This window comes from Athene cunicularia (assembly GCF_003259725.1).
Source record: "Athene cunicularia isolate RWA chromosome 2 unlocalized genomic scaffold, athCun1 chr2_part1, whole genome shotgun sequence".
NCBI classification, from domain to species: domain Eukaryota; kingdom Metazoa; phylum Chordata; class Aves; order Strigiformes; family Strigidae; genus Athene; species Athene cunicularia.
In genome coordinates this window covers 37166920-37193318 of record NW_020799095.1, presented here as the reverse complement: position 1 = coordinate 37193318, position 26399 = coordinate 37166920, and the positions used below count along the sequence as shown (strand labels likewise).

The 26399-nt window shown below is 35.6% G+C and overlaps 1 protein-coding gene across 1 annotated transcript; it reads right to left on the bottom strand.

Moving 5' to 3' along the window:
- Positions 1-528: 528 nt before the first annotated feature.
- Positions 529-26399, bottom strand: ZEB1 (zinc finger E-box binding homeobox 1). The gene is made up of 8 exons (XM_026842259.1): positions 26199-26399; positions 20868-20930; positions 19061-19222; positions 15235-15437; positions 10062-10167; positions 6714-8524; positions 4971-5151; positions 529-3001 (listed from the first exon to the last, which is right to left on the bottom strand). Exons 4-8 carry the CDS (start codon positions 15262-15264, stop codon positions 2457-2459), a joined length of 2673 nt encoding a protein of 890 aa, XP_026698060.1. The 5' UTR covers positions 15265-15437; positions 19061-19222; positions 20868-20930; positions 26199-26399; the 3' UTR covers positions 529-2456.

Below are 26399 nucleotides of genomic sequence, written 5' to 3'. Positions count from 1 at the left end.
GCTTAAAGAACAGTCTCTGAACTTTGCTCAAACTGCAAAACACTGTAAACACATATGTCATACAACTTCCAAGCCTTCATACTTACATTACTGAAATTATATATATCTGTAATGTTGGCATTGTATCTTTGGAAAGTTCAGCAGCAATATTTACATTAACCTTTCCACTAGCTTATTGCGAAAATCAAGAAAACAGTTATAGACTTACTTTGTTTAAAGGCAGTCTTATTGAAAGAGAGCATTAAACTATATTAGATAGATACAAGACAAAAAAAAAAATTAAATCACAAAACCACATGAGTTCATTTTGCAATCTCAGCTGTTCTACTGATGTTCCTAAATCAATAAACTAATGTAGCAAACCCTTTGCCTGGGATTGCCACAGTCAAACCTTTCTTTCGATCATGTGCTCCTTATGTAAAATTGAAACTGAGTATCGACACTGAAGCAGGAACCGTGTCCGAATAACATCTTACAGGAATAATTTAAAACCATTTTCTAAATTACCAGAATAATGACAGTAAGTCAGACTTGTTGACGCATTTTATTGTGAGATGGGGAGTCTGGTAAAAAACTAGAAAATGACCATGATGTAACAAGGAACTTAAAAATGAAGTTTCAGATTTGTAACATACATACATGAATACAGGAACAAATTGGCACAAAAATGTTAAACATTGTTCCCAACACTGTTTATAAGATTATTCTAATTTGGCTTACTAAGGAAATGAGAGTTTTATGGTTAGACTAATCTCTTAATAAAACTGCAGAGCATCATGCTATTAGTCACACAGTGAATTTCAAAATTTAAGAGCTTTATATTAAAAACTGGGTAAAGGTAAAATGAATTGATTGCAATTGTAAAATTAATACATTCCCATTTTAATTCTTCTGTTCTACAGTCCAAGGCAAGTATAAATGTTAACATAACACTGTTAAATCAAATCTCAATGCAAGAGAACCGATTGCATCTCTACTTTAAATCTTATCAACTTTCCAAATTTTCATACTAAAATATATTATTGTATTAATACAAACTACAGTATTATACACTACACTGTGTAATAAATAAAGAAATATAAAAATAAGACACATAAATATAAAAGTTTTCTAAAACTAAAAAGGTACATATGTCAGTAAGAAGGGTATTAATACTGCCAGGTTTGAAGACATACAGTACAAAATGTTGCACAGATCTATAAACTAAAAGAAATAAAATAATACTGATAGGTAAAAATCAGCTAACATTGTTAATAAATGGGGTCCATAATAACTAACATTTGAAAATACTTATGAGCCAGATAACATGTCATGTATGTGTCTGAAATTAAAGTAAACCAATAAAGCAATAAAGCAGATTAGAAAATTTCCCTTGTAATTATTGTAGAGAAATTCTGCAAGTCAGGTATTAACCCAAAATACCACCAAATAATTAAATAATGAAATATACCAGTGTTCTTACTTCTCTGATGGCTGAGTGTTTTTTTCCCCATGATTAGTTTAGAAGTTTGATACAAATCAACAAATGCTAGTTATTGTAGGCCACACATTGGATAAAGGCTGCTTAGAGCCTTTATAATACTGATAAATGGCACTTACAGCACACAGGTCTTGCATAAGGCCAAAGGAGATACAAAGCTTCATATCATATCCTTCATATTGTTACTACATACTCAAAACACAATTACAAACACTGATTTTGACGACTTTGCTGTCCTTACCAGTATTAACACTGTTAGTCCCTGCAATCAGAACTCAACGACAATCTTTTCAACTACATTTTTCATCACGAGTAAGAAACTTCAGTTCTTCTATCTTCTGCTTTCTTAAGGCTAACAATACACTTTAAATGATAATATGCTCTACTACAACATCTAATGTCATAAACCGCTACCTTCTAGGTTGAATTTACAAAGGTAGCCAAGTACTGTTTGCAACTGCATTACAGGTTTCTGCAAAAGGGAATTTTGTAGTGCAGAAGTTCTCACATTTTAAACCATAACAAAATACTGAAGAGGATTTAGGAAATGTTTTACGATTAAAAAAAAAAAATTATATAAATCTCTCCCAATTGTACAGCTTAAAAATTAATCAACTTAAGGATGAAAATTAATACTGATAAAACAAACAATGCCAGATGCTTGTCTAGTAAATCAGGTTTCCTACAACCTGTTAAACCTTTGCTTCCAGAGTCACTGTATTTTTCTAATCTGCTTCATGTTATAAACTTCTTCCTAACTTTGAAAACTGTGTGAAAAATTACTAAGTTTGAGGTTCAGGCACACCTGGATTTCTTTTTTTTTTTTTTTTTTTTTTTTTTTTTTTTTTTTTTACACAGTAGTGAACAGAAATCACAGTATGCAGGCTACTGCGTTTCCATGAAAAGCATGTATAATATAGAATGAACTTCATTACCAATTTTTTTTTTCCTTATAGAAAAAACTATCATTTAAGCTTTATTTGTTTTTTTCTTCTGACACCTGCCCATTATTCTGTATAACTTCTGGTTCTGCATTGCTTGCTTGATTTACAACTTCATCATTCTTGTTACCTTCAGTTTTCTCTTCTTCTTCTTCATCATCTTCTTCATCCTCTACTTCTTGTAGCTTTCTACATTCTTTTTCTTCCTGAAGTCCTTCTATCTCTTTTTCTTCTTCCTCCTCTTCCTCTTTTTCACTATCTTCCTCTTCTTCCCTGGTTAGACTCTCTCTCTCATCTGAGTCGATCTGTGATGGAGATGCCCTGGCACCAGCATGCTCGTTACTGAGAACCTCCTGGCCTGTCTCCTCCTGTTCTGTGCTGTCACGCTCTTCTGCCTCTCTTTTGCAATAGGAGTAGCGATGATTCATGTGTTGAGAGTAAGACCCCGAGTGTGAAAACCTCTTTCCACATTTGTCACATTGGTAGGGTTTTTCCCCAGAATGCAATCGCATGTGTTCGATCAAATGGTGTTTGTGTTTAAATGCTTTTTTACAGATTCCACACTCATGAGGTCTTTTACCTGCAAAATAAAGCACAAACAATTGGACATCATCTAGCTGAAGTTTTAAAAATTTATACTGTTGTTTGCATCATGCAATGCTATTGGTGAACATATTATTAAGAATTAATAGTTTTATTTAACAAGATGGTCTACTCCACATGTTATCAGCTTCAGTTTCTCACCTGAGCCCAAAGGACAAGGGTGCAAGGGTATACTGCCACAATTACAAGGTTAATTTGTATTTTTTTAGGAAAACTGAACACAGAAGGACAGATTCTTAGATGTAACTTTTAGCACAAAAAGGTGAGAATATAAGTAAACTAGAAAAGGAGACGTTTTTCTTGAAGTAAACATTATTTCCAGTCAGAACCATTTTAATTTTTCTATATTGATAGAAATTTTAAACCAACTAAACCTTTATGTTGACTTTTGTGTACCAAGTCCTTCTTCCATGTTATAGGTAAGGGAAAATCATTATAAAATCTAGGTTGGCACGAGTAAAGGCCTTATGTACAAAACTTGCTGACTACACATATATTAACAAGAAAAATCTGCTTTGTTTCCCTTAGTTCTCTTTCTGCTCTGTTTTCCAGCTTTTGACTTTGTTGCCTTGTTTTTAGAGTCTCTTATAAACATAGCAGGAGCCTAGTAATGTTATTTTGATTTCAACACTCAAAGTTATTATGCAAAACAACGTTGTTCAGTCTTAGCCTGGACATAAAAGACAGAGACAGTAAGACAGCAGTTTTCTGGTCACACTCTACTGGTGATCAACACCTCCATGTCAACTTATGCCAAACAAGCAGCGAGGTGGGTGTTGGTTTCTCCTGCCAAGTAACAAGCAATAGCATGAGAGGAAACGGCCTCATGTTGCACCAGGGAAGGTTTAGATTGGATGTTAGGAAACATTTCTTCACCAAAAGGGTTGTGAAGCATTGGAACAGGCTGCCCAGGGAAGTGGTGGAGTCACCATCCCTGGAGGTATTTAAGAGAAGTGTAGACGGGTCACTTAGGGACATGGTTTAGTGGTGGACTTCACAGTGTTCGGTTAATGGTTGGGCTCAATGATCTTAAGGGTCTTTTCCAATCTAAATGATACTACAATTCTGAACACTGCACCCAGAAGCAGAATGGAAAGAACAATTGCATTATGAAAAGAGGAGTTACAAGAGTCTCAGAACAGGAAAGGTATGAAAATAGATAGTCTGAAGAAACACTATTTGAGAAACTTGATCAAGTAGTTAAAAGGATTTTTAAAATCTTTTTAATTCTGTATGTGAGATTAAACGAAAACATTAACAAGCAGAAATATAGTATAGGCATCTAAACAATAAAACAAAGGAACAAAGGTTTTTCCTATTAAGACATTACAGCAGAAATAAGAGAGCAACAGTTATTAAAAGAAGACTAAAAAAAAAGACTAAAGATACCAGAAACTGAAGCTAAAGGGGAAAATGATGAGAAATTAAAAATAAAAACCAAAACCAAAAGAGTGTTCTTTTGGGGTTAAATTCCATGTCTAATGAATGGCTGTTAACTTAGATCATTACAAATGTGTATCAATTTGAAAATACTTCACGCTAGATAGATACCCTGCCTTTCATGTAAAGTATCATACTCATACACAATGATTTTTTCTTAATTAATAATTTTTAATTTTTCTTAATGTACAGCTAAGCAAGGTAAATTAGAAGTAATACATCCTTGATTATAGGATGTGGCTCGCAGATGATTGTCCCAGAGCTGGATGTAAGAAACTCCCCTTTTTGTATTTGGGGTTTATGCCTTATAGATTTAAAGAAACAGAATTGCAGTTCTGTCAAACAAATACACAAAACATAAGCTTCTAAAGAGAGCTGAGCATAGGTGATGATAAGAAAGACTGTTACACTTCCCTACACTTTCCAAGAACTGGATTCCAGCTGAGATTATCAGCTACACACTACCAATTAAATAATGATCTGAAACTGTTTTTCCTAGTACATACCTGTGTGTTCATACTTATGTCTCAATAATGAGCTGCTCTTCTGGAATATTTTGTCACATAAATCACATGCATACATCCCATTTTCTGTCTTTCTCATCTTTTTCTTTGGGGGTGTTGAATCAGAATCATTTTGATCTTCTACATTCGATACTCCTTCTGAGCTAGTGTCTTGCCTTTCATCCTTAAGAAAAATTATGAAAAAGGTTGAGTTCAGCAAAAAATAAAAAGGCACTGATGCAGCACACAATTTATAAAATGTAAGCTGAAGCTGCACTGTTAATCTCATTCAATTCCGTAAACAGCCAAACAAAATTGTTCAGACTTACATAATCAAAAAAAACCCTTTAGCTGCATCACTTTGCTCTGCAGTCCCTGCCACCATACAGATGCAGAACTCTCACTGGGACTGACTTTAATCACAACCAAATCTGACTGTTGGCCAGGTCTAAGCTACACTGACACATCATGTTTTAGGGCACTTAAAATAAATGCAGCATTAGGAAGGAAAAGAAGATTACAGACCTATAAAGTGCATCAGTAAGTTAGAAGAGCAAATTTGGTATCTAACTTCATTTTTCAACTAATGTTTGACACCCACATTTTGCTACCTTGTAGATTTTATGGAAGTTAAGATTATTTTTTGATGCGGTTTTCACAAAAAGCTATTTAAGTTACCATTCGAATATGCATATTTGCCTACCTTCTTCCTGATAAAATTACAACAAATACTACTTAACCCAAAATCTGGGGACTTCAAATGTTTCATTAATAAAAAGTTTTAAAAATATCACAACTGTTGTCTATTTCTAAGCATTTCAAGTGCTGAAGCTCACCTGTAAGAAGCACAGTATTTTCTGATATCAGGAGTATCACTACACACAGAATTAATTTTATCATATATTATCAAATATGAACATAAAAATGTACATTAGCTACCTCAAATATTGTCTGTCTCTAACCTTATCATGTAAGTAAGCTTGTAACTCTTCAAGGCTCCTCAGTCTCTGGCAACACAGAACCCTGCATAAAATGCTAAAGAGCCAATTTCTAAAATTTAATTAGAAACGCTCAGTCTTTCTGTGAGCCACTTTTCTGCTCTGCCTTGTCCCTACCTCCACACACAGGTGTTTTGCAGGATGATTGACTCTGATTAGATCACATCTGGATGTATCCAGGGAGGCATAGGGCAGGATACAGGAATGGTAGATGAAGAAGATAAATACCTGCCTGACTTTCAGTTAAGAATACATTTGAATTTTGTTTAAAGTTGTCATTATAGTGTAGGATGAATTCAGCTACTCTCCAAGCCAAGAAAGCAGAGCAGCTGAAAGTTCTAAAGAGTTTATTTTCTGAATGTGGGGAAAGAGGTGAAATGGAGGCAGCAAGAAACACAAGTGATGGCCTTACTTTTCTTTCTGATCAGGAGGATTAGACTGTCTTTAAAATACTGAGCATTAATGTCCTAGAAGACACTTCTGAACCACTGAATATGGTGAAGAACTGACTTGTCCAAGCACAGAACTATATAGCTTCTGTCAGTCTGGATTCAAGCTGCCTGAGCTAACTAGCTTTGCAGAGGAATTAACAGTAACATCTATTACCCATTAATAATCAGGCCGAATAAACCCGATAGCTTATATTTACATTTTTATTTAATTTATCTTGACAGTTTTCTGTTAGTTCAGCATGGATACAGAATGGATACATCATACACAATACACAGGAATACAGGGACTGAAGTACCTGATTTCCATTGGCTTGGGTCTGTTTTGGTGGTGTTTCTTGAACTGCAGGACTAACTGTAGTAGAGTATGTATAAGCCACCTGTGGAATCAAAATGGTTTGCTTATTGGCAGCAAGAGCTCTCAAGCATGGAACACTGTTCTGGTCAGCAATGGCAACAATTGTAGGTAACTGGGCAGTGACTGTAGGTATAGCAATATTTATGGGATTGGCACTTGGTGGGATTACATTTACAATAGGATCAGAGTCTGTAATACTGTTGTCCTTTTGTGGTTCTTTTTTTGCACAAGTTAAGTTCAAAGGTTCTTCTTGGACAGAATAAACACTGTTCTGGTAAACACTAGTTATGGTAGATCTTTCCAATAGTTCTCCATGTTGCTTTGGTAGTGAAAGGTCAAGAGGTTCAATTTGTGGCTCTTCTTGTACACCCTCTGCTGTGTACGTATAACCCTGTGAATTTCTTGATGAAGAAAGGTTTAGTGGTGATGGGGATGGTGTGCTACTGCGTGAACCATTCAGAGTTGATCCTCCTGGTAAAGTCTGAGATTTTGTTGTATTGACAGGATTTTGTGAATTATTTGTGCTGTTCTGGGGTTCGTTTACATTTGTAGTTGATGCTTGATCATCATTATCCGTGGGACTGCTTAATTTAACTTGTTCAGGAGAAGATGGTCCAGAAGACTGCACAGAAATTTGTCCAGCTTGCATTTTTTCAAACCACTTTTTTACCACATCCAGTGGTAGGTTTACTGAATCTGCTATTTTTGAAAGCTCTTCTGCGCTTGGTTGTGCATTTAATGCATAATACGCTTTTAGGAGCGATAAAAGGTTCTTTAAAGGTGGCTGACCAGGAGATAAGTTGTTCTCCCCAGTTTCTGATGGGACAGGGGAGTCGGGTTTCTCAGCTTCTGTTCCACTGGGCTGAGGAAGCTGAGGAGCATTTTTTGTTTCATAGTGCTTTAATTCTGGAAGTGCGTTAAGATCTCCTGGACAGTCATCACAAAGAAGACAAGTGCTATCATTGGTCTCTCCTTCAAAGTTCTTATCTTTCTCAGACTTCACTGTAAGATCTTCTGGTAATTTTTCATTTTTGCAATTATTTGTAGGAACAGAGTTTTCTTTTTTCAGATTTTGTGGAACAACCTGAAGTTGACTTGGCTGCTCCAAGCTGTAGTTGATGATAATTTTGGTTGTCCCATCTTGGTCAACCAAAGGAAGACTGATAGCTGAAATGAGGGAATGGCCAGCTTGTTGTATAGATGCATTGCTGATTGTTTCTTGTTCTTTGGATGCAAGATTAGCATGATTGTTTTCCAATACTTGCCTTATTACATTACCATCCACTGCCACTTTAAGTACATTTTGAATGTCACTTAAATTGATGCTTATGGGAGACACCAGACCTACTGTTGGTAGAACAACAGCTTGCACCACACCCTGAGGAGAACTGGTTGCCTGCAACGGGCTACCACCACTAAAAACCCCGTTCTGCAACGGGGTTGAACAATTAATTCCTGAAGCAACCACTATGGGCTTGAATTCATAATCCACAGGTTCAGTTTTAATTTGGTTAACAGGAAGTTGCTCTTGCAAGGGTTTATTTTCTATCTTTTGTCGTATCTGTGGTCTTGCTGGGCTACCTGGTGATGCAGAAAGGGAAGGGGAGGAGCACTGAGACGTCTTGAGCCCTGAGCGGGCTCGACCATTCACGGGCATCAAACCAATACACTTCTTACTGCTTATGTGTGAACTGTATGAACCAGAATGGGAAAAACGTTTCTTGCAGTTTGGGCACTCATATGGCTTCTCTCCTAAAGATTACAAAAAAAAAAAAAAAAAAAAAAAAAAAAAAAAAAAAAAAATGCAACAGTTTACTAAGTTACAATGTAACTTCATCAAGCAATAATAACTAGAAAAGAATACATCAAAATGACATCTCAAAGAGTCCTATGGAAAAAAAATACAGTGACTTGAACAGTAAGAGTAATTATGTCACCTATAGCTCTGATCCTAGGGCCCTTTAATAAGTTTGTGATCCATTAGTAGATACAGGAGGGAGCCCACATGATCATGTTCCAGTATTTCCCAGTAACTGTCTACATATCTCATAAATTGAGACTATATGATACTGGCAGATTTCATTAAACTCCATTTAAGTAGTACCACTGCTAACTTCAGAACCGGCATAAACTACTTCAGAATGAAAAAAACAGAATATGATTAACTAAGCAAAAACTGCCATAAATACAAATCATAATTGTATAAGGAGCTATGCACATTTTATTGTGGCAAACTCAAATACAGTATATCCATATCTTCCTACAATACTCATTAGTGAAAAACAGGCAAAGTTTTAAGTAAAGGAAAACCAGACACATGTAGAAGACATGCATATCTGCCTTCAGAAATGAATGTCAGGTTAAATTGCTAGGAATAGGCACACAACTATGCAGTCATTACACTCCTAGTAAGAGTTGGCTTTACAGGGAATCTGTGCTATAGAGGAAAAGGAAAGAGGCCAAAGAGATGGCTTGCTTCAGATTGAAAAGTACGTTGACTGAGGCTTTCCCACTCACAGGCACAGTGCCACTACCCTCTGGAATTGAAATGAAGACTGTGTTTGCTGAGGGAAGACTCTTAAGTGAGGCGCACTTCATTGCTATTATGCCTGAGCAACTGGTAAGAAAGGAAAATATGGCCTCAAAACTTGTTTTCAGACTTTCTGTCAAAAGGTAAATCTGGGTTAAAGACAGAAATGGAGAATCTCTTTTGAGTGACTGAATTTAACTTATTATTATATATTAAAATATTTCAATATATATTAGATTTCTTATAAATTGGAACTTTTATTATAAACTGAAACTGTTGTGACAGTATATCACAACCCTAGACCTGTGTCCTGAGGCTATTTTAATATGACTAGTCTTGAATGATGACAATCACAGGCACTAGGAAGCATACTTCTTATGTCCCAATTATTATCAATTAAAATTATCTAGCAAGGCTCATAACATGCTGAATGATCTGCAAACATTGAGAACAAACAAACAAGGGAAAAAGGACCAGAAAGATGCTCCCATTTCTTCTGCCACAAGTGAAGTTTTCCTTAACTGTCAGACCTAAAGCTGCAACTGTAAATCCTCTTGAGTTATTCTATGTATTTCCTGCATACAGCTGAAGGCTGCAGTCAATTCTTACAGAGTCTCAAAGGAAAAAAAAAAAAAAAAAGAAAAAAAAAAGGAAAGCACTAGTATTTTAAACTTAGACTTGCAAGACTGATACCACATCAAAATTATAAAGAATAGAAATGGCAACATTAGTACACAATTCAAGGCCTGGTTTATTTACCACTGTGGATTCGTAGGTGCTCCTTTAGGTGATGTTTATATTTAAAAGCTTTTCCGCATTCAGTGCACTTGAACTTTCGATTACCACTGGACTGCGTCACATGTCTCTGTAAGAAAGAATTAGTAATTATTGCATAGGACAGCATGTTGGAAAAACATCTTGTATTTTCACATTGTAACAGTGAAAATGCAACACAAAACTGAAAAGAATCAATCATAATTTTAAGACTGAAGGTGGTATGTGTTATGCATGAAAAAGAAACAAATTAGAAGTCAGGTTAAAACTGACCCATGTGTATCTTCTGAATAAATCTGGTACAGTAAAAAGAAAAAAACCCAAACAAACCCAAAATATATTTGCCCCTTCTCCTAACTTCAGAAGAAGCTTGCACTGACATGTTATGTGAGTAAGAAGTTCCAGGACGCATGCTAATTCTACTTATGAAAGCAAAAAAACCCAAGAAAATCCCCATACCCACCACCCACAGAATAAGTCACACAGGACAGAGAAACATTAAAGCATATAAAAGCCTGTTTAAAGTTTAATCAGTTGACTTCATTTTTCCATTTACATGCTTCCAGTGCTTACTGTTGGCCTTGGATTCCTCTATGTAATAAGTCACAGGATTGCTTAAGACAAGATGGCTCAGTGACAACAAATGCACTCTCAGTCACAATTCTCAAAATAAATGAAAAAAACTAAATTAAAACAAATAACAATATGGAAGTATTTCCCAAGTACACAACATCAAACCTCTTCACTATTTGTATTGAAGCTCTGTGGTTTTTTTTGTCATATTTTGCCGTGTGAGAACATTTATTGTTAAGCTCCAAATTATTTTTAATTCATCTTCATTGTTATACTAGTTTAAAAAAAGCAAAATCTAAGAAAACCAGGTAACTATATGTAGCATATACATGATATGTGTATGCAAGATATATAATTTTATCACAAACTGTATAAATCCATGAATGTGTATTTTTAAAGACAAAAATTACATACATTTTACAAGTTGGAGCTTTAACTACCAAGATGAAATGGAGAAATTAGAAAATTTTCTGTTCAAATTGTTTATTTAAAAAAAAGCAGCTCCTTTTTAAGCAGAGCTCACTTTGCAAAAAGGTACTCTAGCACCATTTGGACGGTAACTGGGGCAAATATTTTCATAAACTCATTAATAGAGCTATTCACGGGGAAACAGCCAGCCTATGGACAGTTACCACAAGCTGGCTGGCATGCATTAACTTCCTCTGGTGTGAAACCATGTTGGGGAGCTCCTACACCTAATTCTGGTTTTCTGTGGCTGGCAGCGCTGGGAGCAGATGCTCACTGAGTGCTCAGGCTATTCTCTGAGCACAGACATGGCAACTGGGAGCTGAGATCTGTGCTGGAGAAGTCGGGGTGAATAAAAGGCAGGATGGTGTTCCTGTTGTGATTTATGCCTTTAGAGCTGAAGAACCCGTGGCTGTGCAGTTTGCTAGATAAAGTGAGCACTCTGTTATGAGATACGCTGTCCAAATTATCAACCTTCCCTGTTCTACACCCTGTCCTCCTTTACACAATACAGATGCTAACAAAAGAGAAGTTGAAACAAGATAACCTAAATTGCTTCCAAGTACTGTAATCCAACAGTTCCCTTGGGATGTGCATTTGGTTAAGCTGCAGTTTTGACCTCTCAGCAGATATTGCTCCCACTCTCTTTGGGGTGGGCTCCTTCCCGCCTCCTCCCAGGCTCTGTAATGAGGTCTCCACTCTGACTTATCCTGATTATCACTTGACCCTTGTTCCCAGGTTTGTCAGCTGTCTTTTGCTAGACCACATGGCTTTTCAGCTTTGTTTAACTAAGTCCCTTGAAGATGATGTTCTAGATGAATGTGTCTGACTTGCTGCATTTCACTTTAATGATGCAACTTCAGTGAGTCTAGAGGACCGTGTCAGGATTTACTTAAGCCTGTATAGAATCAGTTACTACTGTTTGACTTGAGATTATACAAGTTAAAGGATCTCAGCATATATACAGCTACTGCATGCTAGGCTACATATATATTCATACTAAATATTAGTGCATGTATTCATTCTGTCAGAAAAGTTTCTGCTCCTGTCTTCAAAATTCAGTGTTCTGCTTCGAAGGCATGGAAGCCCACATTTCTCTTACCAAATTTTTAATGAGTTTTCCTCTTTTCCTGGTCATAGTGGTAAGATGCTTTAAACTTTCTGCTAGGCAGTGTTTCCATGTATTTTGCCTTACCTTCTTATATTTGTAATTCTTCATTTGGTTTTCTTTCTGTCTGTCCTACATTTTCTTTTTTATAAATCTGGGATATCCTCAGAGTTACTCTCCAGTATCTTCTTTAAAACTGAGAAATCATAACTCTTTCATCTTAATTTTCTCAGATTCAAATGGTTTTCCCCCTTTAAGCACTGTTAAATCCACATTTTTTTTGCTTCTGATGTGTCATATTTTTTAATGCACTGTACATAACTGCTGTCTTCTGCTCATTAAAGCATTAACTGCAGCATTCAAAGAATACTCCCCTGCATTCCTTTACGTACTAAAAGAAGAAACATCAGCATTAAGGTCTGTAACTAGCCACTAATATATCCCTGCATCAAATATTTACTGTGCCTAGGAGTACATACCCTTTTCATACCAGAAAACAGAAACTAATTAACAGGAATCCTCAAAAGTTATTTAGAAGACAGGAATTACAGGTACATCAGGGTTTTTTCACAAATTGTTTGATCATGGTCTTCAAGAACTGCCATTTCTCAGTGGTGTCCATGGCAGTATGAAATTTTAACCTATGGGTGCTTTGTAAATTGATGAAAAGAAAAATAAAACATGTATAAGAAGCACTTACTCATTCTTCAACATATTTTTTGGAGCTTCATATGTTAAATACGCAGCATCACCTCCTACAACCATTAGTGGTACAAGAGCAGCCAGGGGAGCAGTGAGGGACGCCAGGGACAGGGACAAGGGAGGGATGAAGGAGAAGGTGCAGGATGGCTTTCAGCTCTCTGCTCTGGCAGAAGTAGCTACAATTTGGCTTATTTCTCCCTCAGAAGGAGGCACAGCATGCACATATCTCTTATACTGCCTTCACTACACTAGATATTATCTTTGCTCATTGCTTCCTTGTACGGAACAATTACAAAACTGTCACATGCTGGACGCTAACCAGCGCTAACAAAGTTATCCAAATAATCTACTTTCAGGTGAAGTCTTTTAAGAATAAGACATGAACCATTCTATGATTAAGTTTTGAAGATGCAGCTGTTTAAGATCCACAACCAGGAGGTCTATACTTTACTATGTAAATAAGTTAATTTTCCATTACACAAATGATGTAACCATGTACATGTACATAAAGCCAACTTTGAAGATGTGATAACCTTGTGACAATAACATAAACAAATACATATTTCAAATTTACCAAGTATCTAAACTACTGTAGTTTTGATTCTGGCTCTGGCTCTTGAGAAAAACCACACTTAAACGGCTGTAATACTGAGTTTCAGATACTTCACAGAAACATTTACCAAATGCAATTGTGCCTTCAAAAGTATAAACCCATTAAAATATATCTGCAGAAACACAAATTAAGCTTCCCTTTGTAGAAATTCTTATGAGATTGTTTACTCACTTGGTATTTTTTAGCTTTTCATTCAAACTACATGTAAATATGAGAAAGGCTTCTAGTCCCTCCAACTACTTTATTCTTCTGCTTTTAGGCTTCTGGTTGGAAAAATGATAATAAATGTGGAAGCTCACGAAAAAGCATTATACAAAAAGCATTCACAGATTTTATCATGACATTATAACAGTAACTTTAAAGTGGAAGCCAAGCCAATAAAAGAACAAGACAGAAACTCATTGTTCATGGGAAATATATTTGAATAAACAAGAACTACCACACCAGAACACACTGATAAGGTTATTTCAAACCCTGTAAGACAGTAAAATCCCCGCAGCAGGATGGCCAATACTTCCTGTAAAGATTTTTCCTATTTAATTTACCCATGAAGGTAACAGGTATAAAAATGTGTAACGAATTTTTAAACCCATTAATTTCTTTGACTTAGTGATACTTTGTAGAATGGAGGTTAATACACAACATGTAAAAAGAAGCATCATACTCTGTGTTAGGGCCTTACGGTTTAATGAAAGATCTGTTGGTTTGGAACTGCAAGAAACGATGAAGTACCTTTATATTCTTTTCACTATTCACTTTGCATCTTTCTGTGATGTCTCCCTCCTGTTTCCTCTCTGGAAAATATCAATCTTTTTAGACTGTCCTCAGAATGGAACATCTCCAAGCCTCTCTCTAGAACCTGGTAATGAAAATTCTGTATCTTTTTTCCTTGGCTAATTCCTGACTGTTTCAGTGAGTTTCAATTGGTTTCTGAGCTTCAGAGCACCTCTGATAAACTATGGAAGCATGTCATTGGAGATGGATGATAGGAATTGAAGGGATAAAAGAGAAAAGAAAAAGAGGGAGAGTGGAACGGAATTTCAGGACCTTCCGTAGTGATGAGATGGCTTATTCATGGAAGGCATTTCAAGGAACCATGCCCTCAGGTCAGCCCATGAACCAGAGAAAACAAGCTCAGAATATCTTTAGCTCTTTTTGTTGCTTCATTTAGTACTGAAACATTGTATTTTATGCAAAAATTATTTGTATATTGTCTTATTAACATGGATTGCATTTAAAAACTGTATCTCACAGTTCAAGCAAATGAATCAAACAATGATTTGTTTCTTAAGGGCAAAAATGGGTAATTTTGAATTGGCCAAACAGGATTTATGAAAGAAGAATGTGTTTCACTAAAGATTTGAGATTAGATTTGAGTCACAATTTTTCTGTAATGTTAGCCAATGAACAGAAAAAAACCAATTACCTATAAACGCAATAAAGCACTTAGGAAAACCAAATTTAAACCCAATCTTACTGCCTAGATGAATGAAAACACAGGAATTCAAATCTCATCCTTTGACAGATGCAGAAAAAAATCTGACTTCAGAAGCATGTTCAGGTGTGTGCTCCAGGAATGGGACTTCAGCATGCAGATAATCTGATGTGAACAGCTTACTTTGTACATTTTTCACTCACATAACAAATCACAGCATTGTTACAGAAGGCGATAAATCCTTAATTCAAATGCCACTTACTTGATCTCTTCCTGATTTGTGTGATGTCATGTGGCGGTCGAGCTGTGTTCTGTATGCAAACGTGTAACTGCACAAGGAGCAACTAAAGTTATCTTCATTTTTTTCATGGCGGTATTTAATGTGTTCCTTCAGAGAGGTAAAACGCTTGTAACCTCGATCGCAATATGGGCAAGTAAGCAGTTGGGAAAATGCATCAGGTGTTCCTACACAGGAGACACAATACACCATATTTAAATAAATGTAAGTTCCAAACAATACTATCAACAAACATGCTTTACATTTACCTATATTACGATAAGAAAACATGCAGCTAGCTGCTAGAAACTCCAGCTGGTTTAGAAAAGGACCATTTTTTTTTTTTCCCCCACAGGTATTATGTTACTAACTATAGTATGGTATGTTTGCCCCACTGGTGAGAGTCAGCACAGTATGACTACCCAAAACCACACCTCACAGGGAGTCTGTTGGCCTTTCCAATACAGCACTAGAGCTTCTATATATGCATTTCTGTTTAAAAAGTAGTCTCAAAATTATGAAATATGGTTTAAGAGCTAGTAATCTTTGTAGATCTGGTTAGCTCAATCAGAGCATTCCTCAAATCCTGCTTACAAATTTAAATCTATCACTGAAACACCTAATAGTCATCCTGTTTTCAACTCCTAAGGAATAAAGAATATTTGCAACCTGCAGAGAATATGATTTTTCTCTTAACACAGAATTGTAAGTTAAAAGAGAACTGGAAAAAAAAAAATTAGAAATGTGGTTTATAATTCTTACACCTGGACCTGTTGGAACAGGTCCAGAGGAGGGATGAAAAAATGACTGGGGGCTGGAGCACCTCTCCTACACGGACAGGCTGAGAGAGTTGGAGTTGTTCATCCTGGAGAAGAGAAGGCTCCATGGAGACCTTATTACAGCCTTCCAGTACTTAAAGGGGGCTTATAAGAAAGATGGGGACAGACTTTTTAATAGGTCCTGTAGTGACAGGACAACGCATAATATTTTTAAATTAAAAGACGGTAGATTCAGATTAGATATAAGGAAGAGGTTTTTTATGATGGGGGTGGTGAAATACTGGAACAGGTTGCCCAGAGAGGTGGTAGATGCCCCATCCCTGAAAACATTCAAGGTCAGGTTGGACAGGGCTCTGAGCAACCTGATCTAGCTGAAGATGTCTCTGCTCATTGCAGGGGGCGTTGAATTAGATGACCTATAGAGGTCCCTTCCAACCCAACCCATTCTATGATTTTACGATACACAGATATGTACCTGTTAGTAGGACATACTGGCTGAGTGACAGGAAGGAGAGATAATGTGAGGCCATAAATATGATTCTAATGTGATCTATGGAATCTATTCTGCTGGCTTTCATGAAGTTACTTCTGTATCAGTACAGGACAAAGTAAAATCAGATTGAAGCTGAATATTAATTTTACAAGTCACCACTTATGAAATTGTAACTCCCTCTTCTTATTAGCATATATTTATCCTCCATATATGGTAACATTCTATCCTTGAAAAATTGATTTTTTAAAGGATTGAAAAAACTCCTTTCTTTATAAATTGATAAAAGTGTGTTTAAATAAATGTAGGTTTTGCTGCATTTGATCAAACTATCAATTTATAAGGTGTTATGTCCTCCAATGTCCATGCTACTCTTTCACGCTTCAGGGGAAATGGGAAGCAAATTTTGCAAGGATGCAGCTATGCACTGTGCTGAGTGAGAGCAGGAGAGGAAGGTGGAAGGTCTTTACTGATTATCATTTTATGCTCTGAAGCATAAGGGGCAAATTTGTACGCACTGTCATTTGAAGTTGCAGAACTATAAGTATTATTAATACTCAAAATTAACCAGTACTTTAGAAAGTACTTCTGAATTATTTATCTTCATGACCTCTTCCACCAGTTATCACCATAGATTGATTATATGATCTATAAAGTAGAAATTAATTGTTTGTCTGGAATTTTCTGACTTTATTTTTACTGAACGTGCCACTGTTCTTGCAACAAGAAAAGAGGAGTCAGACCAGCTTTCATTATTACCAGAAATCAACACCTTTTCTGTCATATAGGTTCTTTTACACTCGTTATGATAACAGGCAGGGTAACACTCATGTTGCCCTGGGTTCTGTGTTGTTCTACTCCTTTCTGCTTTTCCTGGATTAGTTGGGTTGTCCGAAAATGAACCTGTCCTCACATGTGTAAACACAGTATTCTTCCCTTCAATTCTCTTTTTTCCATCTTCAATTCAATTCACCTGACATAAAAATTACTCCATTTCAGCACAAATATAACTCAGTGGAAACGTCAAGCACGTTAACTTAAATTCTGTTTCCACTGGATCAAATGGCAAAATTGTAATGGTTTTCCAAAGACTCTGAAGGCTCTAACTCTGTCACTTCTCTCATGAAGTCCACCGGTTTGGAAGCATGTATCTTTAGCAAATATCACTATATTTTTGGCATTATTGTTCAGCATCATGATTTTCAGAATACTTTCCTGTGAACTTACTGGGCTAGGTCCATTTTAAATTATTAATACAAATGTGTATTTTTAATGATTACATGGAAAACATACTGCAAGGCTGTAAAACTAACTTGACAATCTGTGCCACTGCAACTACAGATTAAAAACTTAAATTTATTAAATTGTAATTTTTAAGATGCTCCTGTTGAGCATATATCTTACTTGAATTTTGCAAAAATTGTTAAATAAACAACAAAATATTAGTAATTCAGGTCCCATTTCTGTATGTAAATACGCATGTACACAGTTTAAATTTCTCAAATATTTTAATTTACTTATTTTTTTGCTAAAATCTCTAATAACATAAAATCTCTGGGAGAGCAGAACAAAACTGTTAGCATTACTCCTTTCACGGCTCTCCCTTAGACTCCAGTACAGTAATACAGGTACAATGACATTTTTTGTTCAATTATATACATTTTTTTACACTACTAGAACACAACAACTCCTAACCGTTTACATAGGACGTTACTTTCTTTATCTTAAATACTCCATTAAAGGAACACAATTTGGTTGAAATTGCAGTTGCCACAGGTTATGAAAGCTGAACTTTTCAGAAAGCAGCACGGAACACAAAACCAATCTAAACAGGTTTTGCCTTCAATATTCATGATGAAGATGCTTTCAATGTTTCACGATGAAAAAAATGAACAAAGTATGACTTCTCATCTCACTCAGAAGAGCATCTTAAGTATGAAACTTCCTTAGAGAAAGATATCTACTTAAAAGTAACCACAGGTCATTATTTTTTCACATAAATGTTTTCATATAAATGTTTCTTTTTTCTCCACTGCTGTATTTTCAGGAAAAAAAAAAAAAAAAAAAAAAAAAAAGCCCATCATGGACTGGCTACCTAATAAAAAAACTCCTATCTAATAGATCCTTTTGGGTGTTTTGTTTAGAAATATAAAAAGAAACATGTTATAAATCCCCTAAGTTATTCTTACACAAACCCACACTAGCTTGCTTCACTCCCGTTATATTTAATAAATGTTTATTCTGTTCTTTCATATATTACTGAATGGATTTATGAAAGCTTGAATTTCTACTTCCAGTTACTTGAGGTTATAATTTAGGTACACATAAAACTGAACCCCAAGTCCATGTCTTGTTTCTCAAAATCAAGTAGCAATGTTTTTTGCATGATGATTGCATCCTCTTATAATTATTTAACTAAGATTTCCCCCCCACCCCCAAATTACATGTGTATGCATTGTTGTCTTTGAAAATACAATAGAACTTTTGGCTCAAGTAGTAAGTACAATTTATTTCATAAGAACTGAACTGGTGGCAAATTTACCATTTTCATCCTGACCACTAGCTTCTGGCGTGCCTTGTCTCTGGTCCTCCTCAGGTGCTTCAGGGTAGATAACAGCTGTATCTTCTTGTTGAAGGAATTCTTCAACATTAGGGTCATGGTTTTGTTCATTTTCTGCATCAGAATCACATTCATCTTCTTTTACTATGAGTGAAAAACAAGATACAACATAAGAAATTAACTGTTTAAAAAGAACATAAATGAGATTTAGTAATTCAGTAATTCACATTGCCTAATCACCCTCTATCCAAGAGTTTCAAAACTCTTTATGTATTAGAATAGGTCAAGCCCTTTTAAGGTGCAGGAATTAAAACAGAGAACCAGTGGAATAATGACATTTAAAATTTTGACTAAAACCAAAGTTTGCCTCTTAAATTCAGTGCATTTTTATAATTTTAGATTTATATGTTCCCTAAAAATCTTAAATGCAACACTGATTATGATTTGGCCCTTGTAGCCTGAAGACCAGCTTGATGTCTTGGCTCCTACGTTTGCAAAAGTAAATTTGTTGCCTTCAAGACATAATTTTTAGTGTTATTTAAGACCTGTTCATTACTGCAAGTCCAGAAGATATTTAAACTCCAAATAACAAATTGGCCAGCTGAAATGCAACAAACTCGAACTTTCAGTGGCTTGTTCTCCAGTCTTGGAAATGACTATCAAAAAGGTTTCAGATCTAGTTAACATCCTTCAACATTTTTCAGTTTAAAACTTAAGAGCACAATCAATGAACAATTGTATTTCAAAGTTAACAAATAATAAATTAATTATTTTACTTAATGCTTGTAAGACAAATAATTGCTACCCAGTATTTGTCTAAATACGTTGTTCATAGAGTTTACTTTTACCATGGTGGCACATTTTGTGAGAGCTCTGCCTGAGGCCCACTAAATCATGACAGATCCCTTCCACTATTAATGTGAGGTATACTTTTAATAGGAAGGAGAAGTTTCACGATTCATCTCTCAGTGTGAAGTCATCTACTCAATTTAAAATTTGACAATCTTTTTATGACATGAGGCACTCTCTCACTCATAGACTGTAATGCAATACATAATGTAGTTCTCCATAGTTCTTTGGAGAAATTTAACTTTATAGTAACTAAAAGGAATATGCGAATATACAGTTTTACACATATCAATGTTAAGGTTTTTGTTTAGTTGGGTTTTTTTTTGCTTTGCTTTGTTTTCTTTTTTAAAAATAAGGCTTACCCTTATAAAATCTAACTATTTAGTGTTAAGAGTGTTTTAAAAAAAAGTGTAAAAATCTTTTAAAAAGCTGGATGAACTATATGTTAAATTTTTGTCAACAAGGAAATAAAATAACAAAGCATCTGTTTTTGTTTGGTTCTGAAACTAAAGTACACGCTTTATTTTGCCTTCTGTATAATCAGTACAGAGGAGCTGACAGTAAGATACAATATTAGCATAAGTTTATTTTAGTATATTCCTTATTAGTTTAAAACACTATTTATTGACCTGTACTTGTATTCTATACAACTATGTGTAAAATGAGTGGCATTCCTTCTTTTGCTTTAAGACCTGGTGCTGCAGAGGACTGCTCTCTCTCACTGGTCAGCTACACCTCTGGACCTAGGACATCCATCCAAAAGGAGCCCAGATTATTGTTCCTCAGTTGAAACACTTTATAATTTAAGACCTCTAGTGTGGAACAGCAAAGCAGTTTATGAAGAGAGATGGGAGAATTTCAAAGATTTCAGAAGGATACTCACCTAGCCAAAATTCAATAGCAATTTATGAATAGGTGACTCAGATTAACTAAGAAATACCTGCACATCCAACTTCATCTGTCTGAGCTTCAGGCCCCAGGATTTCCTTTGTTTCTTTTCCAGCTGAAATAGTACATTTCACAAAAAGAAGAATGAATATTTTAAAACAACCCAGACAACAAAAAAGCTCCACACACACAACTTAATATATTTGAGTTATTTCTTCAGCAATTTTTTCCATTTCTGTATTGTTTACAAGAACTTCATTTAAACAATTTCAAAAATATGAATCGCACAGTATTTCAGCTGTGTAATCATTTGAACGACAAAGATATTCCATGATTAAAGAAACGAAATCTTAAAAGGAAGCAATACTAAACACTAACCATTATTTGAAGAGAGGTAAAGACAGGGACAGTGTGTTCAGCAAATACAGAGTCAGCTATTTAAATAACACTATCTACAAATGCAGCTATCTGGTAAACAGAAATATTATTTCTGGAAACCAGAGTATCATAAACCAAATAAATTTACATTATTTTTTCCAATTAACAGTTTTCAGGAATGACAGACAATTTGCTGGTAATGTCTGCAGATACCTAATGCATTCACTTTCTTGTAAATCGTCTATAAACCACTTATAGGTTGCAATTGCTTACACAAACAAGGATTTTAAACACATGCTCTCCACTTCAGATCAACTGTGCACTACAAGAAATGTTTCACATATCAATTCCAATATTCAGTCTGAGTTTGAAGGTATCAGGCATCCATAGAACTATTGCTGTGGAGCCTACCTGCCTTGAAGCTTCACCAGCTCCTGCTGAGCTGCAGCGTTCAAGGATGCAGCATGGAAGTTTTAAGTCACTACAGGTTCTTGGTTCAAATCAATAAGCAGCCCAAGTTGTTCCTAATTTATGTTTGTTGGGTAGCATGGACTTGGAAGTTCCTATTGTAAAGGCCACTGCTGCCACTTCTGACAGTATGTGGCTTACGGCAGGAGTGCACAGGAAAGCTATGTTGGTTGTTTTGTTTCTTTATCAGTAGTATATGTTTATATATTTAAAATTAAAGCATTATTTCACAGTGTTATTATGGAGAACTTTGATGCTTCAGAGCTATACCGAGGAAAAGACTCTTACATGATACAGGAGGTTAGACTACACAAATGCTATGATCTGAAATGGCAACTTTTTGTTTATCTTCCTTCACTGTACTTCAGTGCAGGGAAAAATCATTTGGTTTGGCTACTCAAAACCTCAGAACATTCCAGCATTTTAATTACAGAAGCAGCCAATTTCTCCTTTATAAGGAAGATGGTAAATTCTGGGAAAACTTTTAAGTTCTCAAATAATACCAGTCCTCAAAGGAAAAAGACTGTTAATTCTGTCAATTTTGACAAAATCCCACAGACCCAAAATATCTGCAGATAGTCACAAACAAGAAATAAATTTAACAGACTTACATTTAAAACACTTAAATCTTACTTTAATTTTAATTGTCTTCTAAAAAACCCCCTGAACAGTCTGTATTTTGTTGATCAATACTGGATTGTGAACTAATTATATTTTTGGCTCATGATACTGCAGACTTGGTTCACAGCTTGTAAGATGGATGACTGCATGCAATGCAAATTTCAATCCAAAATTTAATTTCTTAAAAACAATAATGATGCAAACCCACTATTTTTCTTTAAAAAGGGTTTATGATTTTTCTCTATTATAAAATAGGATCTATGGAAGAGGGGGAATATCAGTAAGTTATTACTCATAGAAATTTAAATGATAGCTTCTCTAGCAAATTCCATTGGCTTCAGAACAAATAAAAGCTATGCTTCCCAAGAGAATGTCAAGGAATTTATGGCATTATAGATTTATCTCAGTTAAGTTAAAACTCCTCTTGATTCTAATCATAACCTCTGTTTGGTACTGTCTCTTCCCAATATCTAAAAGTGGAGTATAAACCAGGGAAGAGCCCTTTTCCACAGGGGGCGATCTTCCTTAATGCTATAGGAATAATTAATAATTTGAAAAAATGTTGAGATCCATCTTTATAACTATGTATGGTCCACACAGGAAGGCAACTTTGCAATTGTGCCTTCAGAAGCCCAACTATCACACTGCAAATACAGCTGCTGGGAAGCAATGGAAAGGATGGGATGATGGGGGAACAGATCTTAAGACATTGTTGACCAAGTATAAGTCAGAGCTCTCAATTCCAGAAGACATTTGAGCTACCTGCTGAATGACTGCTTAGGTATATATCTCCACAAATTGCATCCAGGGCATGAATATCTATCTTGGCATTACATCTGGACAGATCAGATATTTGTAAAACATATTCTTGGACTTCTGTATCTCATTACTGCTTATAAGCAGCTGCTTAGAGACATGGTGGGACTTCCCTAGGATTAAATGCTAATGATATTCAGATCACAGGCAACAGTGTGGACTAGCAGCGATCATGCATGACACAATCACTGTGTCATAGGCTGACTGTAAATATCTCTTCATGTGTAAGATAACTGATCAAATTTAAGCCACTAGCAAAATGGAATTTTTGTTTGTAGGCAGAACGACAAACTACCGAAATTTCCACTGCAGTCTTATCTTCAGAGAAGGGAAGAAATTCCAAAGCCCATCAAAAGAGTTTCTAATTTAGAACTTATTTTCTAATATGCATGTAGCAAGCACTATTTACAGCTTACAGTATTGCCTAGTTGTTCGCTTCTGTGAGTAAAAGCTTGATCAAAAAGATGCCACACATTTTTAGCCTTCCTCCCAAATTAAATCAATACAAAATAGAACAGCAGTCTTCCTCAGCAACCCACTACACCAAAAGAACACCATCAATCTTGCAGCACATAGGCTGAACCTAAAATTTTGTGACTTAAAGGAATTTTTGAGTTCCAGGAAGAGCTTAAACATAAAACATAACTTCATTAATTTTTAAAGGTTATTTCAAGGTCTAGACAATTTTTTAAATTTTCAATTTTTCAAAGATTAGTTCCAGGTCTGAGATCTCTCTATTTACTAAATACTTGTAATACATAATAATGCTTTTTAAGTGTATTAATATAATAAGTCAGTAAGTTTAGCCTTTACTTTTTTTTTTTTTTAATTGTAGCATTGGTTTTACTTTAAAGAAGAAAAAAAAATCATATTACAGGATCATTGCACACATGAATGCTGGCACATTGCCAACAACTTGTGCAGGATACACGTGGTTCACTTTTTCAAACCCATATGACTGTTTCGGTTAAACCTCTTGAGATGTACACCTTATATTTAAAACACCTGTTCTGAAAGTCTTTTAGAAATTCAGTTAGAATGACTAGAAACGGAAGGAAACTAATCTGATAAAGAAATGTTACGTGTGTTGTTTCTATTCTGGGCATTCATAAACAGAATAAATATGCAAAAAAATCATTCTGTCAAGTTCATCTAAAACCAGGAACTTTCAGTACTACTTTACCGATGAAACACAATTTACTAAAACTGCTGTAGTGTATGTTTTCTAAAAATAATTATCTACCCTGGATGGTACTAGTGTTGCATGGACACCTACCCCAGTACCTTTATCCATATGAGAGAGATCATGTATTCAGTACTTCTCTCTTCAGATTTCTAATGTGCAACCAAGACTGGTAAGATTTCCAGCTCACAACTTCCCTTCTGGGAAGGCTATAAAGAAGTAAATAGTACTTTACCACAGCAAATCAAAGCTCCATAAAACCTAATGTAGCCTTTTTTTTTTTTTCCCTCAGGTAGTCATTGCCAGAAGTTCAAACGATTTATTTTGAAAAAACTTGTATCAAATAAGAAATGCTTCAGACTGCTACAAAAGAGACTTCAGAATACATCATCTTTACAGAAGAAATTTATGGTACTTTGATCAAGTCCGTATGCCAATTGCTTAATCTTTTGTCTGTCTAAACACTGATGAAAGCCTGTCTTCATCAGCAGTGACCAAGGCAGGGAAAACACTGCCTATGATGTGATTCTACAGTCACAGTAGAATTTGGTTTAAATGCTTAATTTTAGCAAACAAATTTTAAAAGGTTAAAAATGGTACATTTGAAATGAGTCAAAAAAGATGTAATCAAATGTCTAGAGGTCTGAAAAACCACAGAAGGTTGTCTGAGGCAAAAGGCTGTGTCATGACTACCTGTATATCTCCAGGAAATGTTCAGTCCAAAGGATCTCGGACCCATGACCCTCTGTGAGCCCTTGCTCTTCTTTCACTGCCTATTTCAGGTTTCCTGCAACTATGCTTGAAGAGTTCAAGAAACAGTCTACACACAGCCCATTTTTATGTAACTGCCAATTCCTGATAGATATAGCCTGCAGTAGAGCAAAGACATTATAGGAGAACTAAGAAAATTACCTACCTAATAATTTAGCTCCGAAACACTCATTTCCCTGCACAGCATACCTTGGCAATAGCAGCTATGTAAAAACAGGCTGAGTTGATGCTATTCTTTGAACTCTCAGCTGCTCGCTCTCAGCTGGATTGCAGTTAGGGACCATATGACTGCTTTCCATTTATTTAGATGTGAGGTCATGCAATTTGTCTTAAACCACCGGTTTTAACAAGGTGGATGCTAAAGAATTGCGGCTGGAGTTCAGACACAAACAGTGATATGCTGGAAAATACTCTGTATCTTCCAGGGGATTAAGGCCAAATTCCATAATAAATTCCACTAATTTATGCATTTATCCCTGTTTGGCTCAAATGTAAGCATGCTGTGTGATATTATGAAACTCCATATCTGATTCCACAGTTAAAAAAGGCCCGTTTCCTGACTGCTTCAAATTTTCAGCTTCTAAAGCTGCTGCATAATATGTACAACATTTACCTCCTCTCGGTGTTTTCAGAATACAGATTAATTATGAGTAAGATGGCCAATTCTAAAACTAATATTCCAAAATTTTTTTTTTTTTTACTATATTTTACAAGGGAAAAGGCAGAAGCAGATCACAGGGAGAAATTTAAATTTGAATACTATTTTGTTTCATGGTTTTGGCTTACTGCTTACTCCTCAAGCAGAGCAAAGCCTGAACCTTACCAGGACCCATGGCAAAGACCTGCCAAGCAAAAAGACTGGGAAAAACTAAAAGCAAGTAACTAGTCTCTGATCACCCTTGAGAATGCTGCATCTACAGATTTGAAACTCCTGTTTAACAATGCCAATGGAATGAATGCACCTCTGAATCTGGCTCTAACATTAAATAGAAAACATAAAATATATTACACTAAATGTTAGAAAAACCTCTTGTTTTGATGGTGATTACATGCTATTTCAGTAACAAATTGACAAAAAGAAGTTCTACTGAATCTTCTTTTTTGAAACCTTTCTTTGCATAGCATCATAAGTGAAAATGAACATACCTTCATCTTCCCAGCAACTGTTTGTGCTCCCTTCTCTTTCACTGTTTTCTGGTAATACTGTATGGTCTGTTGGCAAGTCATCTTCTGGCACACTAGCATCACAGTCTGCCGCATCAGTTACACTTTCTTCTTCCACTATATGCAATTTATCTTCATCGTCTGAATCTGAGTTTGCTTCTACCACGTTATTATAATTGGTGA